At 44.2% G+C, this 15,057-nt stretch overlaps 1 protein-coding gene across 2 annotated transcripts; it reads left to right on the plus strand.

The window, feature by feature from the left end:
- The first annotated feature begins 1,280 nt into the window (after positions 1 to 1,280).
- Positions 1,281 to 14,782, plus strand: OXNAD1 (oxidoreductase NAD-binding domain containing 1). Of its 2 annotated transcripts, XM_010150055.1 has the most exons (8): positions 1,282 to 1,438; positions 1,682 to 1,745; positions 4,987 to 5,093; positions 8,608 to 8,749; positions 11,435 to 11,471; positions 11,577 to 11,677; positions 13,800 to 13,908; positions 14,566 to 14,720. In XM_010150055.1, exons 1-8 carry the CDS (start codon positions 1,308 to 1,310, stop codon positions 14,718 to 14,720), a joined length of 846 nt encoding a protein of 281 aa, XP_010148357.1. In that variant the 5' UTR covers positions 1,282 to 1,307. The 2 variants fall into 2 exon arrangements, with proteins under 2 accessions (XP_010148356.1, XP_010148357.1); XM_010150054.1 differs by having other exon boundaries at positions 1,281 to 1,438; positions 11,435 to 11,677; positions 14,566 to 14,782.
- Positions 14,783 to 15,057: the final 275 nt, after the last annotated feature.

Consider the following 15,057-nt stretch of genomic DNA (forward strand, 5'->3'; position numbering starts at 1 on the left):
CCCAGCCCTTCCTCGAGTAGTGAGAGAAAGAGAGCCACTCCCCCAACGTATATACTGAGCATGATGTTTTATGGTATGAAACATCCCTTTGGTCAGTTTGGGTCAGCTGTCCTGGCTGTGTCACCTCCCAGCTTCTTGTAGAGAAGCAGCTGGGAACACAGGGGCAGTATCAGAAACTGAAATGGTCCTTGACTTGCTATCAACATTGCTCGGCGACAACATCAGCATGTTGTCAATACTCTTCTCAGCACAACCAAAACGCAGCCTCGTGCTAGCTGCTGTGAGGAGAATGAACTCTGTCCCAGCTAAAGCCAGCACATGTGTGTAAGTGTCTGCTTAACTGTTCAGAGATGTAAGAATTAGGGAGGATATAGGGAAGGACGAGGGATGTATATGTTTTTAAACTGACCTGTAAACAAACAGTTTTATTTAATATTTATAAAATTTTCCAACCAATCGAAAGGGAATGCAGTGTTTGTCTGATCTTTCAATCAAAATGACTCTTGAAGCATTGAGAATCACAGATATGCTGTCTGGGAGGGACTTGTGAGGGGCATCTAGTCAAAGCTCCTGCTGGGAGCAGGACTGTCGCCAGCAGCGGGCTAGGCCAGCCCCAGGTGCAGACCTTTGTACTTGCTTTACGTTCACGAGGTTCCCGTTTCCCAGTCCTTCCTTCTCCCTTTCTTAGGGTTCATTTGAAGTGAGACCCTATCATTCAGCATGCCAGCCGTCCCTCTAATTTAGTAGGGTACATTCTGTCTCCTCAAGTTACTGAGTGGTTGGCTGGGGACTTTCTGATTGCGGTTCTTCACAGGGGATAGACAGTTGCCTCACGAGCCTGTCAGCTGTGTCTGTTAGCAACCTTGAGCGTGTCCCATCTGGCTCTGTGCCTTCGACTACATCCAGCTGCTTTAAGCAGTTGCTGGCCTCACTCCTACTTATCCCTCTCCTTCCTGATCGCTACTGGTACAAGCAGAGGTCTGGGTGCAGGCTTTGCCTGTGAAGACGGAGGCAAAAAAGAGCGTTGAGTCCTTCAACCTTTTCCATATCGTCTGTGACAAGGTTGTTCTGCCCTTCAGCAGGTGGATGTGCATTTTCACTTCTTTATGGCGCTTCTGTGCTTTGAAGATTCCTTATTGATACCCTGTATGTCTGTCGCTAGTTGCGGCTCCGGCTGAGCTTTGGCCTTTCTAATGTAGTGGAAATAAAGGGTAAAAACAAGCCATGTCAAACAGTGGGTATTTTATTTAACGCATATTAATGTGGGTTTTTCAGGAGCTGGTGATTCTGAAGACGGCCCAGTCGTCATGGCTCATGCTGCTGTTTATGTGGGTTTTCCTGTTCCTCAGTTACTGGGAGGTGCTAGCAGAATTTTTCGCACTCATTCTGCACTGGTGCTGTTGAGGCACTCTGCTTTTTGTTACTGCACAGTGAACGGGTAGGTTATCCACATACTAAAACTTCTTTTTCTTTTTAAAGGGAACGTCATGGTAACACTGCCAAACTGAAGCTGACAGATTATACTTAACTCCCAATTAGATATTTATATTTAATTCTCATTTAGACTTAATGTCATCTGAGGTCTGCATTACACTGGTAAATTGTGGTACTAGAAGTTCATGTCAGTAAAGGACAGTAGCACAGCTGTCAAAATGCCAGTTATCTTTGCTTTTTGTTGCAGCACAATAAAATCAAAAAGGAAAATGGATCATCTAGAGAGGACAGCAAATAATTTTCGCCAGGAAGTAAGTATTCTGTTCTTTAGGGTGTAAGTAATTGGATAATTTTATTTGATTCATAGGCCTAATTTTGTCTTCTACTGGAGTCTGTTTTACTTCCTTTTCTCCTCATTCTTTGTATTTGATATTGTTGTAAAACAAGTGCGTTTTGTGGTCAGTGAATGAAATGTAACAAGTTAGGAAAATTGTCAGTGACGGGATGCTGCTTACGTAGCACAAGAAATTTAATAGAATGCTGGTCAAGGACGGATTATGGTAACTAATGAAAGCACACCAGTACCCATCATCTACACCAGCTTCTCAGATTTGTATGGATTTCTACAATTCTGGTAGAAAGATTTCAGTAAGTGTGGAAAATGTCCTTGTATAACATAGGAGGTAAGATAAAAAGTGTAGACACTTCAGAAAGGTGATGGACAGTTGTAAAAGGGATCTAAGTTTGTACCTATTTCACAAGTACGAGGAAGACAGAGCATTGTTCTCCATCGAAATCCAGAAATGGTTATTCTGGATCTCAGTTTTGTGCAGTAAGCATTCCTTTTGAGGTGAACATACTCTTGTGTTTCGTGTGGGTATTTCCTTTCTGTAATTAGCTGAAGTAGATGTTTTGAAATTTTTTAATGCTGGGAGAATATGACTTCAGTTCTCAAAAATGTTTCACCAGGGGAACAATTCTGCATTTTTCTTAGACTTTTCATGAGAAGAAGGTCACTTTTTTGGACTGAAAAGTCCTGTCTAATTCCCAGGAGCTGGGAAAGATTGAACAACTTTTCTCCATCATTTAGTCAACTTCTCTTAGTCTGAGTAGCTGTTCCTGACAGGATAGTCCTGCATATGTCACCCAGCAGGACGAAGTATGTTCTCAAACGCTGTGCAGTTTGTGCACACGGGTACATAACTAAGACCTCCGCTGCTGCATTCTTTCCTAACTATGAGTAGAGTTGAGAGTCAGTCACAGGTGAAGTGAATTCTTCTCGGAAGGAAGGTGGGTGGAGGGGATGTATAGGTTACCCCCAGATCTGGAGGTGAAGCACCTGCGACACAGACTGTGGATGGATGAGGGAAACGCAGCCTTGTTCTGCCCGGTGTCGGAGCTGCCAGTCGAGCTGTACCTCGGCTGCTCACACCTAACGCCAGCGCTTCCCTGGCTATGGGTTAGCACTGCCCGTGGACATACAGCTTCCCAGGTGGGTCCGACTTAGGCCCAGTTAACTCAGTACATGGACAGAAGGAGGGTAGAGACAGGTACAGGCAGATGCACATTCTTTTTTGCTTCTGACGTGACAAAAAGCATTGCAGTTTTGAGTTTTGCAACCCTGGTTTTTTTAATCTTGGATATTTCTGGTTGCTTGGCCTGCTTGCTTTTCCTGCTCAATGTAAGTGTTGGGTAGCTGGAAAATAGGCAGAACGTGGATCCTTATGAGCTGTTGGAAGCTCTGGAGTGGTACAGGGAACTGTGTAAGGTCTGAGGAAGAGCAAGATGTTGTATAGGATAGGTGAAAGAGCAGGGCTTAGTTGTGCTACTGCAGATTCTCTGCATATCAGAGGATTTTGTTGTTTCTTCTTTTAATGCTTGATTTATTATTTGTTACTGCATTTTGACCACTTCAGAATCAATTTATTTTAACTTCTCTGCTTGGTTTTAAATTCTGTATAATCAGCAGTTGGCTTCCCTCAGTCTGTATTGCCTTGTTTGGCCATTTCAGTCCTGTGGAAAGATGAAGGAATCCTAGGTCTGTGTTGTGTTAGCGTGCATGCTACATGATGTTGCCTGTTGAAGAGTGGTTACAGGAAAGACCGGGGCAAGAGAAAGTGCCTAACGCTTTCTTGAAATACAACAGCGAAGTCTGGAGCCCTGTGTCCTCCTCCCTCTCGCTGCCGTCTTGCTCTAGGTCAGTCAGATACTCTTGCGGTGGTCCACAATACTGGTAGGAGTGTCTTTTATCACCCTGACTCAGTTTTTGTAATACCTTTATACTGGTTAAGAATTAAATTTCCAGTGCTCTTTCAGATGTATCAGCCAAAGAACAAACAGGGAACGTCCTGAGGAGTAAAGAGGGGATGAAGAAGATCCAAACTTAATGTCCATTTCCTGCTCTTGAGGTTTCTCCGTCAGAACAGCCGTTTAAGTCATGTGTCTGACATTTCTCTTACTAATTTGGAGTGATTGCATTCCCCACTTAACACTCTCTGCTAAAGTGGAAAAGACATGTACGCTACTTTATTTAAATTGGCAAATGTCCTGCTGTTTAATGGGACAGTGGACGTGTTCAGATGTTGCTTTATGAATAAATTAATTTCCTGCCATGTGTTTTACATTAGGGCAGAGTTGCTGAAAGTTTAAATTTTTCTTTGATCTGTTTGATGTTAGACAAATGAGAAATGGTAGAGTTGTGGCGGTATTACTAGTATTTCCTAGCGTGGTAAATGACATCAGCATTTTTTAACAGAGTAAAATCTGTATACTGGCCCATGTAGAAAATCTTTAGGGCATTAGTTTTGTTACAGAGGAAAAAAGGTTCATAATTACAACTCAAAAATACCTGAAGAGGAAGGGCAGGAGATGACAATCCATGTCGTACCATGGGCATCAAATAGTTTAAGTGGGGAGCTCCTCCCCAGTGGTCCTGTTGCAAAATCTGCTTTTTGTTGAGAGAAGCATTATTTTTCTTTCTTTTTTTTTAATCTCTTTAAAAGCGGTATCAACCATGGCTCTTGCATCCCGTCCCATCCCAGCTGGCTGCCAAACAAAACCTCTTCCTGTTAAAACAAGCCTTGTGCTGCAGTTTCCCTGCGTCCACAGATGACACGTAGTCCAGTGGGTGTGTGTCTAAAACCAGTAACCCACGGCTCGTGGGTTTTCTTTCATTAATGCGTCATCTTTCAGCAACGCATTTAATTGCTTAAATAAAACGAGACCCAGATCCAGAATTCTCCCTGGGACTTCAGTAGGAGCTAATCTTTGGTGTTTCCTTTGTCAGTCTTGATATGGGAGATCTTTGTACTGTGTTGCTGGAAAGAGACAGGCACAGTGAACCGTAGGTAGAAAGGCATTGTCTCCGTTCCGTGGCTCTGTAGGTGAATCCATCCTTGTTTCTCTACCCCAGTGGGAAAAGATACTGTGCTTTAGGGAACGAAATGCCCCGGGTACCTCTGGCTTCACACGTTACCTCGTACACCAGCTCTGGAGTTCTGCCACTGTGGATGATGTCTGCGTTAACGCCATGGCTTATGTTCCTTTTGTTAGGTAATTTCACAAGCCAAAGTGTGTGGAATCGCCCATGAATCGGAGACGGTCAGAAGGCTTCGTCTGGCTATCACAAATAAAGACTTTACTTTCAAAGCAGGACAGTGGTAAGGTCTTCGATATTTGAGGGGAAAATTACTAGCAGTAGTTGGCTCTGACAAAATGTTAAAAGGCCTCTGACACTTGAGCCTGGGAAAAAAATCATTAATGTATATAAACCGATGTTTTATTGTTGAGTGCTCTGTGAAATAGCTGGCATTTGGCATAAATCTGAAATAGCCAATATTGAATATGCTAATATTAATTTGAAAAGGGAAACAATGGATATTTTTCAAATGCTCAGTTTGATTGTTTGGCTGTTTGCCTCTGGTTTCTGTATATTACACTGTGTCTTTGAGAGTACGCTGCAGGTTGTTCTGCAGGCTGTCCTTGCTGTTTGCATCTACTGGTTACTCGTACAGTGGAGCCGAGACTGCTGCGCATTTGCAAGTTACTTAACTTTGGTTCATAATTAAATCAGAATTGCCCGTTTACTTTATTTCTTCCCCTAGAAGTTTCCACTTTGAAAGTTGAGCCCGTTAGGTGAGATTAATACATAAACATAGGTAGGTAAACTTGAAAATAAAGAAAACTCGAGTTGTTAAGCCTTCAAAATAATTAGCTGTCTAAGCAACTTTACAGCCTGCTTTTTTTTTCCCCCCCAGGGAAATAGTGGATTTTCATGATTGTCTTCCTTCCTTGTTAAAAATAATCCCAATCACTTTTTTTTTTTCCCCTCTCTCAAAAATTGATTCAGAACTATGAGTAGTTGCTTTTGGCATTGGTCATTGAACTGTTCTTCAACTTTTTTATTGGCTTAGGCCATCTGAAAGTGGTTTTGCTGGAATCAAAGCATAGCTGCTAGGGTATTAACAGCATATGGTACTCGTGTAGTGTTAATATGCTGGCTTTTAAATTTAGAACCAGAACACAAGATGCTGATTGCAATAATTTGTTTGTGGAGTAATTTGCTGCAGTTTTTGCACATGTGCAGTGACTCATGTTAAATTCTTGCTTGCCAGTACTTGGAAAGTGCATTTACCCTCCAAAAATGTTTTGGAAATTATCACGCTGAAAACTGAAAGCTTTAATTATAATTATTTTTTTTCATTTTCTTCTTCCTTGAAAGTGTTCTAATGCTATTGTAAGGGGCAGAGCAACTTTTCTATACTCGTAGCTGTAAACTGCTGTTGCGTTTTTTTTGATGAGCAGTACAAAACACCAGGCCACAATTTCCTTCGTAGAAAAGGCTAACTTGTTAGAATTTGCTCTAGGAAGATGTTGCAGCCAAAGATTGTCACTGAAGTGTATATATGGTTTTGAAAGCGTTCTAATTGTCAACTTTTTCAGAAGCAAACGCGAGTTTGATGTGCAGGCATGCTGGCAGACACTGGTCTTTATCTGCCTTCCAAGTACGAATGAAAGGATGTGTTGCTGTTCTGCGTTTTGATATACTAAAACATGTGTATATGCATGTTATAAACACTTTGAAGAAGTAGCTTTATGGTTTTAATCTTTCTGGTCTCTTCCTCCAGCAACGGCTAACGGTTGTTCTCTTAAAGATTTGGCTTAGGTAGCCTTTAAAAGGCGGGCAGTGACAAAGCACTGTACCATGTCTGCTTTACATCTTTTTGCCCCTTTCCTTGTCGCGGGTTTGTATGCAGGTGGTTTTCTTTTTTCCCCTCTGACTACTCGTTCCACTCAAGCTGTCACACAGGTAGCATTTCAAGGAGTCCTCTTATCCTTCCTACACACAGCTCAGATGGGACAAACCGTCAGAGATACGAGCTGGTTCGCCATAATACAGTGCACTCGGCACTGGAGTCTTTCACAGTCGTGTAACCGAGAAAGAAATCCTAATAGAGAAAGAAACGTGTGCCTACATTAGCACTGTAGAATGGTTGAGAACCACATTTGATTTAGCTTTTCCGGCGACGTTTGGGTTTATATGTCTGTATTCCCACCAGGCTGGAAGAATGTTTCCCTTATATGTCAAGCAGAACATTTTGACTTGAATGTAAATTGTTGCTTTACAGGATAAGTTCTTTTTTCTTTTGTTTTTGGTTTTGTTTTCGTTTGTGGTTTTGTTAGTGTAAGTAGTAGGATTGTTTTCCACCAGAGGGTGCTAAAGAGCTTTAGCAGCACCCTGAGGTGTCTGCCACGAGTCCGTTCTAGTCTTAGATCCTTACTGCCAGGAGGGCTGAGCCCCACGGTCAGTGGGGCTGCAGAAGCTGCAGACAGTGAAATGAACCTGCTCAATGGTTGTTGACCTTTCATTTGCAGTCAGGTACCCTTACACACCATCAGGTTGATTAGCAAAAAGTTTAAAATTCCATCGCTGTAGTATTGTGTATGTCACGCTTTGTGCGCGTCCTTTGAGAGAAGGAGAGGGTGTTTTCCGTCAGAGGGTGAAGCTCTGTGGGGAGCGAAGTTCTTTGCAGAGTAGTGAACTACTCAAAGTGCTTCTCTCCTCCCTGGAGTATTTGGGATCTCCGTGAAGAATACAGCCTCGCTGTTTAAAGAGAGTGTCTGTGCAGCGGGAGGCAGTCGGTATTCCTCGCTGCAGTCTCATTTAACTAATACTGAGCCAGCCTAACTCCGGCTCGAATTGAATAACGCCTCTCCAGTACTTGGCATGGCTCACCAATGTGTTTTTTTCCCTCAGTGGAGCAGCACAATCAGTTTTAAACGTGCAGGGATTTTGTTACGTGCTGTAGAAAAGCAAAGTATTTAAAGATTCGTGCAACATGGGAGTTTAAATGTTAGCTCATGAACCAACTTTTCTGGTACCACGTGGAATACCGAAGCCTTGCTTTCCTGAAAACGAATTACAGCTCCGGTAGTAATGGCTTGCCTGGCGTTCTCTGCTGGCGTCGCACAGCCTTAGCCCTGCCTTACCTTCGAATCCGCAGAAACCTCTGCGTGGTTTACCTGAACTTCAACAAGAAAGAGAGCAGTAGTAGTTCATTCCAGCTCAATTTTCTACCAGCTAGAAAAAGATACCTGCCACCAGAGGGCCATGCGGTTCGGTAGGTAAAGCAATTCTGCTTCAGGTAGCTGGTTTTGCAGGTAAGAAATTTTGTACAGACTGCCGTTTTACTTCAGGTATTTCATCTTCCCTAGAAAAGAAAGTGCTTAATTGAAAGTCAGTTCCCTAAAATTAATTTCTCAATCTTCTTATATTCAAAAATTGAAAAGCCTGTCAAAGGTACTGAAGAGAGTGGGATTTAAGTCACTCTATCAGACCATATTGTGTTTTTGTTTTAATATGCAAATAATTTATTTAAACACTTAGAATTCTAGTCTGTTGTAAGATGTGTCATCTAATGCTAAAAGCAGAACGGTTTAAAAACCTGCTGGTTTAACAAAGGGATGACATGTTTCTAGATGAAAATAATTCCAAGGAAATGGTGTGACTCAAGATTAAGCCCTTTTTTGGGAAAGTTGTGTTACGGAGCTGAAGATGCCTTTGGAAAGGAAGGGCAGTTAAAACAAAGGCAGCCATTTTGGTTCGGTGGTTGTTTTCCATGTTTGGGGTTGTTGGCTTTTTTGTTTGAACTGTTGTTTCTGGTCTATTTTTAGGGTTGATTTCTTTATTCCTGGAGTCTCTGTAGTTGGGGGATTCTCAATATGTTCAAGCCCTGGCCTGTTGAAACGAGAAGGAATATTAGAGCTGGCAGTAAAACGCGCTGCTCATCCTCCTGCGCACTGGATTCACACTGAGGTGAATGAGAATAACTCTGAGATTTGGTGCTTGTTTTGGGGGGTGGGGTGGGGTTGAAGTGGGTGGGGTGTGGGATTTCAGATCACTTTTTGCTACTGACTGCAAAAATCCTGTTGACTTGTTCCACCATTTTTAATACAACATAAAACTTAAACCTTTTGTTCGGTAAGGGAGTGAAATTGGATGTTGGTGGTAAAATGGTTACTGTGATCTTTTGATCCGCTGGTGCTGGGTGGATTTAGAGTGATGCTGTAGTTAGTGTGCATAAGGGTTCCCGCCCCTTGGGGGTTTCTGAACTGAAAAGTGTTTAAACCCCTCTGTTGTAACTTGTGTCCCGCCCGGAGAACAGGCTGTGTCACACGTGACCGCGTCGCACCTCGTAACTTGCCCTCACTCCGGCTGTTTCAGCAGGTAGAAACTGAGAGAGAGTTGTCAGATAAGGAGATTACTAAGGAGGAGAAAAGGCAGACATAGAGATCAGTTTTTCTGAAACGATAAAACAACAGAATACTTAAGAATTTCTATAGTATTCTTTCTGCTGCTGATCACAGTTAATAGATGGCCCGTTCCATCAGCTTTTGGGTTTTTTCACAAGCCCCTGTGAAACTCTCTCCTACTTGCTGTTCTCTGCCTGGCATTTGGGTTTGTTCAGCGTGGCTGCAAGGTTCTGCTCGCCTTACCAGTACCCCAGGTTTCGTTCAGCGGGCAGCGGAGTTACGCTGAAGATGGATGCGTGCGTACTGGAGTTGAGACTCTCCCAAGCGATGCTCGCCTGGTAGTCAGCACGTGACCGTCCACCGCGTTTAACTGGTGTCATGGCAAGCTGCCTGCACTGGGACATAAATGAAACGCCCTTTCTGAGGTGCGATGTAGAACTTGTAGTGTCCGCGCCAGTGGATCACGTGATACCCAAGAGGATTGCCCAGGTTTCGGTATCGCTCGTCGGAGAACACGAAGGCCTAATTACTCAGGGTAAAAGATGTTATGGGAGTAGTTAGTACTCATTTCCTCACTGTTTTTTCCAGAGCTATTGATTTTTATTCTTTAATATTACCATATATAAAAGCATAAAATTCAGCCCAGTGTACTTTACAGCTTGGGAAAGTACAGCCTTTTACTTAGAGAAATGTACCTGCCTTGATTGCTTCGCTTCTCTAAGCCATTCCAGTGCAGCCTTTACAAACGAAGCTAAAGGACGCTTTCTCACCGTCTTACTCCAGAATTTACTGGGTTATTTTTAAAACTGACTTGCTGTTATCACTGCCGTGACTAGCGCACTGAAATATGTGGGAGGCTGTGGATCGAGAGGGATTCTTCCTCTGTCCCATCTTGATGTCTAATCTGCCTACTTAACCAGATACAGCTCAAGAATGAGATTCTTTCTCCCTAAACCCACTTAATTCCACAAGGGATACCATACTCTGTGTCCTCCCTCTGCCACATGAATCCGGAACGCTTCTGGATCCTGAAACAAAGGAAAACATGGTGGGAAAGCCTGGCAGTGTGCATTGAAACTAATTTTTCTCTCCCTTTTCAGATAATAAATGCTGATTGTCTCACACTGTAACTGAGATGATAATTTATGCAATAATCAAGAAAGGCAAAACCCTTTAATGCTCATGCTCTCTGCTGTAGGAACCTCTGTGCTCGTGCAGTACCTGCGTCAAAGGGCCCCCTTCCTCCTACTCCTGCCATTGTTACATGCCGACACCGACGCTTCTTGACACGGAGGTGTCATTAATGGAAAGCCTTTCCTTGCAGTTACTGATTTCTGATGGTAAAAGGGATTTTTGGAGGAAGTGTTTTTATTCTGTAAATTTTTAACTGTTCATTTTTTCAGGAGTGCTTGTAGTTTGCTTTTTTTTCTTTCCCACCGTCCTCTGCTTCCTTCTCCTCTTTATTTCATTTTTTAAACCCTGTATGTGGTCTGAAATGGGTTGTTCTCTGCTCCTATTCGTTCGGTTCGCTTACAGGGATGGGGGAGCGCTCGCCTGCCTTCTCTGCGGCAGTTTTACCCTTGTACCAGGGTGCAGGCCGGCCAAGGACACGACGTTTTTTTTGTTGCAGCTTTAGTTTTCCATGTGTCAGAAAGAACATGCTTTGGCCAATTCCTGTAGGAAGTCAATGTACAAGTGGAGAGGAGGGGAGAAGGGTTTTTTTTCCCCGACTTTTCTTCTTCTGCAGCACTGAAGGTCCAAATGCAGAAGTGGTTCTTATGGATACCTGCTTCACTTCTGGGTGGTTTATATTTTTTAGGGATGGGGGTGGAAAAACCTTCTGCGTCTGTGCAACTCATTTGGGCTTCCTTCCCTGTCCTCATAGCGAGGCCGCCTTTGACACGACTGGGGTTGGGCAGAAGTGCCATCCCACATGTTAACCTCGGGTTTCGCAGCCACGTACTGTTGAAAAACCCGTGCATGAACCGAAATCTCCGGGGGCGGGAAGGGGAGTCACCATCCTGCCTTTTTAGAAGACTGAAACTTCTGAAAGTAGAACTAGATCCCTAGAGACGCCAAAAGAGTTCAGATAGCTGGAAACTGCCTTTTATTTTAAGGTGCTTCAGTTTTTCTTCACTGGTCAGTGAAAATTAAAAAATCACAGCCCTCAAGTCTTGTGACTGTGATGCAAGAAGAATAATATTTCAACTTTTGGTTTTGAAATTAAATGTCTTCTTTTCCGTCCTAGTGTGCTCTTGGCTCAGAAGTGGCTCTGCGAGTGGGAGGTGATTTCTTCTTTGATCCTCAGCCTGGTGACTCCCCTGTAAAACTAGTGCTGATAGCAGGGGGTGTTGGAATTAACCCGTTGTTTTCTATACTGCTGCATATAGCAGATCTTCATGGATACCGTGAGGGTAAAGGAAATGGATACGAAATGGGAACAGTGAAGCTGTACTACAGTGTGAAAAATACAGGCGAACTCTTATTTAAGGTAAACAAAAAGTCCTCAGCTATTAGTGTGTGTATCGTTCTCTCACATCGCACCTGTGTTGTGCTAATTATGCCAGAGTACGAATTAAGGAGGTTATTGGACATACCTGGTCTCGTTGACTTCACTGATGAGTCAGTTAACTCGGAATGCCTATACTTAACCGCACAGGAGTATCACAGTATACCGTAACGTATATACGTACATACACACACCAGCAGCATACATGGTGCTGTGTGCTGTCCTACTGTAACCACATCATCTCAGCACAGACCGTATCGAGCGTAAAGACTGGCAAGAGCGATTGCATCCGCGGGAACAACACGGGAACTGCAGTGATAAGGCATTGGTCGCTATTGGGTGCTTTGGCATTAGAGCTTCTGGGCCAGAAGAGTGCATGATGCCACGTTGCAGTGCTGAAATAGAGCTTTCCCTTCATTCTTCCTCAAATCCAGAACACGGATATGAGAATTCTTTACTTCTGTGCAGAGGGTTGAGGAAACGAGGTCACTGGAGTCTTTATGCTGATGTGAGAGACATCTGTGCAGATCTCCCCAGGGAACTAACTCCCTGGGTGTCGCTGGCGTTTTGGAAGACCTGTTCCCTGAAGCAGCAGCCACATATCGTGTTGCCCTTTGTCTCAGTCAGCCTAGTGTAATTGGACTGCTAATCATTGTGGCTGTGCTCTGGCCGCACAGGCAAAGGCGCTGCTGTTGCAAATCCCGTTATGTGAAACGGTAGCGTTAGGGTGACAGGATCACCTGCTACCTTTGCTATGGCAGGATGCCGGTTAGCGGTGCTTCGTCATTCCACGAGGCCCGAATGGGAACCGCGTTTCCTCACTGGCTGGTTCGGTGGGCACAGGTCTTCTCCCTTAGGTCCATGGCTCAGCTATCTGCTCCAGTTTGCGCTGCCTGACGAGGCCACAGAGAACCCGCTGAGCTGTTCTTTCTCCTCCAGTCAGCCGGAGTGCCTGCCTCCTGCCCTAAGGGCGCCACAGAACAGCGCTGGGGTGCTTGATGTCGCCGGCGTAACGCCTGCCGCTGCCAGGGGTGGGTTACGAGTGGGCGCTGTGCACGACTGCCATATTACGGAGGCCGGTGAAGCCCTGCCCCGGGCACATTTCTGGTCCTGGGACTGCGGCCCCACCGGGAAGGGTTCCCTTCAGGAGTGTGCTCAAACCCTACGTGTTCCTGTATTACGGGGGCGGAAGTCAGGAGTTGCATCCAGAGCAGTGGAAGCAATGGGAGAGGTACTGGTGGAACAGTGTGCAGCAGTGCCAGCTCTGCTGCTCATTCCAGGGCTTTTTATGGGATCAGGTTAGTCTTCAGTAGACTGAGGGGTTTTAATACTCTGTCCTCAAGAGACAGAGGAGAATCCAAGGGCGCTTTTTTGTTCAGCCCCCTGTGGCAGACTGCTCGGTGTGGTACCTGCTTAGTAAGTAAACCCATAACAATGAGCTAATTCACCTGCTCACAGAGTAGTATTTTTATTTCAGATTATTTTAAGAATTTCCAGTGTCTGTTCCAGCAGTGGAAATCCCAAGTAGTGCAGGATCTAGGCAGTAAATAAATCTTGGTTTCAGAACTAACTGCAGCATCTGACAGCTTATTTTATTTTTACTGTGACTTGAATTGAAGCCACTTGGGTTTTGGTGGTAGATATCACAGTTGTGACTTAACTGAGAATTACAGAGTTTCTACTCTGGTTGTACGTGGAGGACACGGAAGAGTAAAGGGTCTGGTAATCTCACCAGAGAAACAGCCGAGACTGGGAAACGGTAAATGCAAACTGCGGGGGCTTTCAAAATGGGAATCGCATGTGGAAGTGCAAGGAGGGAATAATGAGAATTTCTGTAAGGAAGAAACCTGGTTCTTGGGCCCAAAACTTGCACATTGCGAGCTCTTGTCAAAAAGGGGAGAAGCGCTAGCAGCATAGCTGGCTCCCATTCCAGGTACGGAAATTCTGGGTGCTCGCGCAGGTCAGCGCTGTGAAAGGAAGCCCGTGGAGGTCCCGGCGCCGAACGGCACGGCCCGGTAATGATCGCTGGTGTTCTGGGGCTGCGCGCATACGCCTGCTCTGATCTACCGGCCTGTGGTCTGAGCCAGTGTGTTGAACCTTACAGACGAACATTCTCGGTCTGATGCGTGCCTTTCCTGGGAAGATCACGTGTCGCTTCCACCTTACCCAGCAGAGGTCACAGATCTGTGAAGAACTCCAGCCACACGTTACAGGTAAATAGAACGGTCACGCGGAGGTGATTTCCAAAGTCTAAGTTGGATTACATCTTGGAGGATGAAGTTGCATGCGTAATTTAATAATTTCACGTTTAAAGATTCAAAATGAGCTGTGAGCTAAACCGAAATAACTTCACTGTACATAGTATGCTTGGGAGAAACGTCTTCCCTTTGCAGCTTTTATATTAATTTCTAGTAAACCTCCTCTCTGAATTCTAACGCCATACTGGTATTTCCCACTGCAAACTTTATCCCAAAAACTACCAAGCAAAGTAAATACCTGACTAGGTTTTGATTGGTGACGGATGAGCTGACTGCTCGGAAGAGATACTTCACCATGTTTCCATTTCTGTTGTATTTGTGTAAGAGATGCTTACCTTTTTTTTCTTTTTTTTCATCTGACTGTGGGATTTTTAGTTGTATGCAAGCCATGTTCCTCTTCAGTGACTAATACCCCATGCATTCCAACTGGAAGTACTGATTCCCAGAAGAACAAATGCTTCTGGAAGCCTCAAATCTTGATTCCTATTACCCTTAAACAGGCCTGGCATTTTTAAGAAAGGAGTGCTTGAAATGCCTCTAACCAGTCATTTTTGTGTAAATTACTTCATGATTAATGTTTCTGTTCTCACAGCTGCCTTTTTTCTTTGTCAGAGGGAAGAATATCTGAAAAGGATCTAGGAACACACGTATCCAAGGATACTTTATGGTACATCTGCGGTCCACCCCCGATGATAGAATCTATAGCCAAACTCCTTTCCAGCATTGGTGTTCCCAGGAACTCTGTTTTCTTTGAGAAATGGTGGTAGAGTGGCACCAAAAGAAAAGGTGTTGGTTGTTTCCAGTGTATTTGGATCAGCTGAAACACACAGAAAACAGACTTGGAATTCCTCAGAAGATTTTACTTGGTACATGAAGATGTCCTCAATCGTAAGGGTTCCTTTAGTTTAACACGCTTGTGACCCGGTGCTGCTGCTCTGGGGGAAGACGATGATTTTATATTAAAGACATTAACTGTTCTGGGGATTTTTCTTGATGGCTTGCTTACTGCTTTCTTAGGGGTGGCAGCGTATTTTCACTTCATACACTCATTTTGTTAGTCAGCGTCTCGCAGACTTCGAGCACCTGGCACAGCCGCTGTAGCGG

This window comes from Eurypyga helias, unplaced genomic scaffold, assembly GCF_000690775.1.
Source record: "Eurypyga helias isolate BGI_N326 unplaced genomic scaffold, ASM69077v1 scaffold2514, whole genome shotgun sequence".
In the NCBI taxonomy this organism is placed as follows: domain Eukaryota; kingdom Metazoa; phylum Chordata; class Aves; order Eurypygiformes; family Eurypygidae; genus Eurypyga; species Eurypyga helias.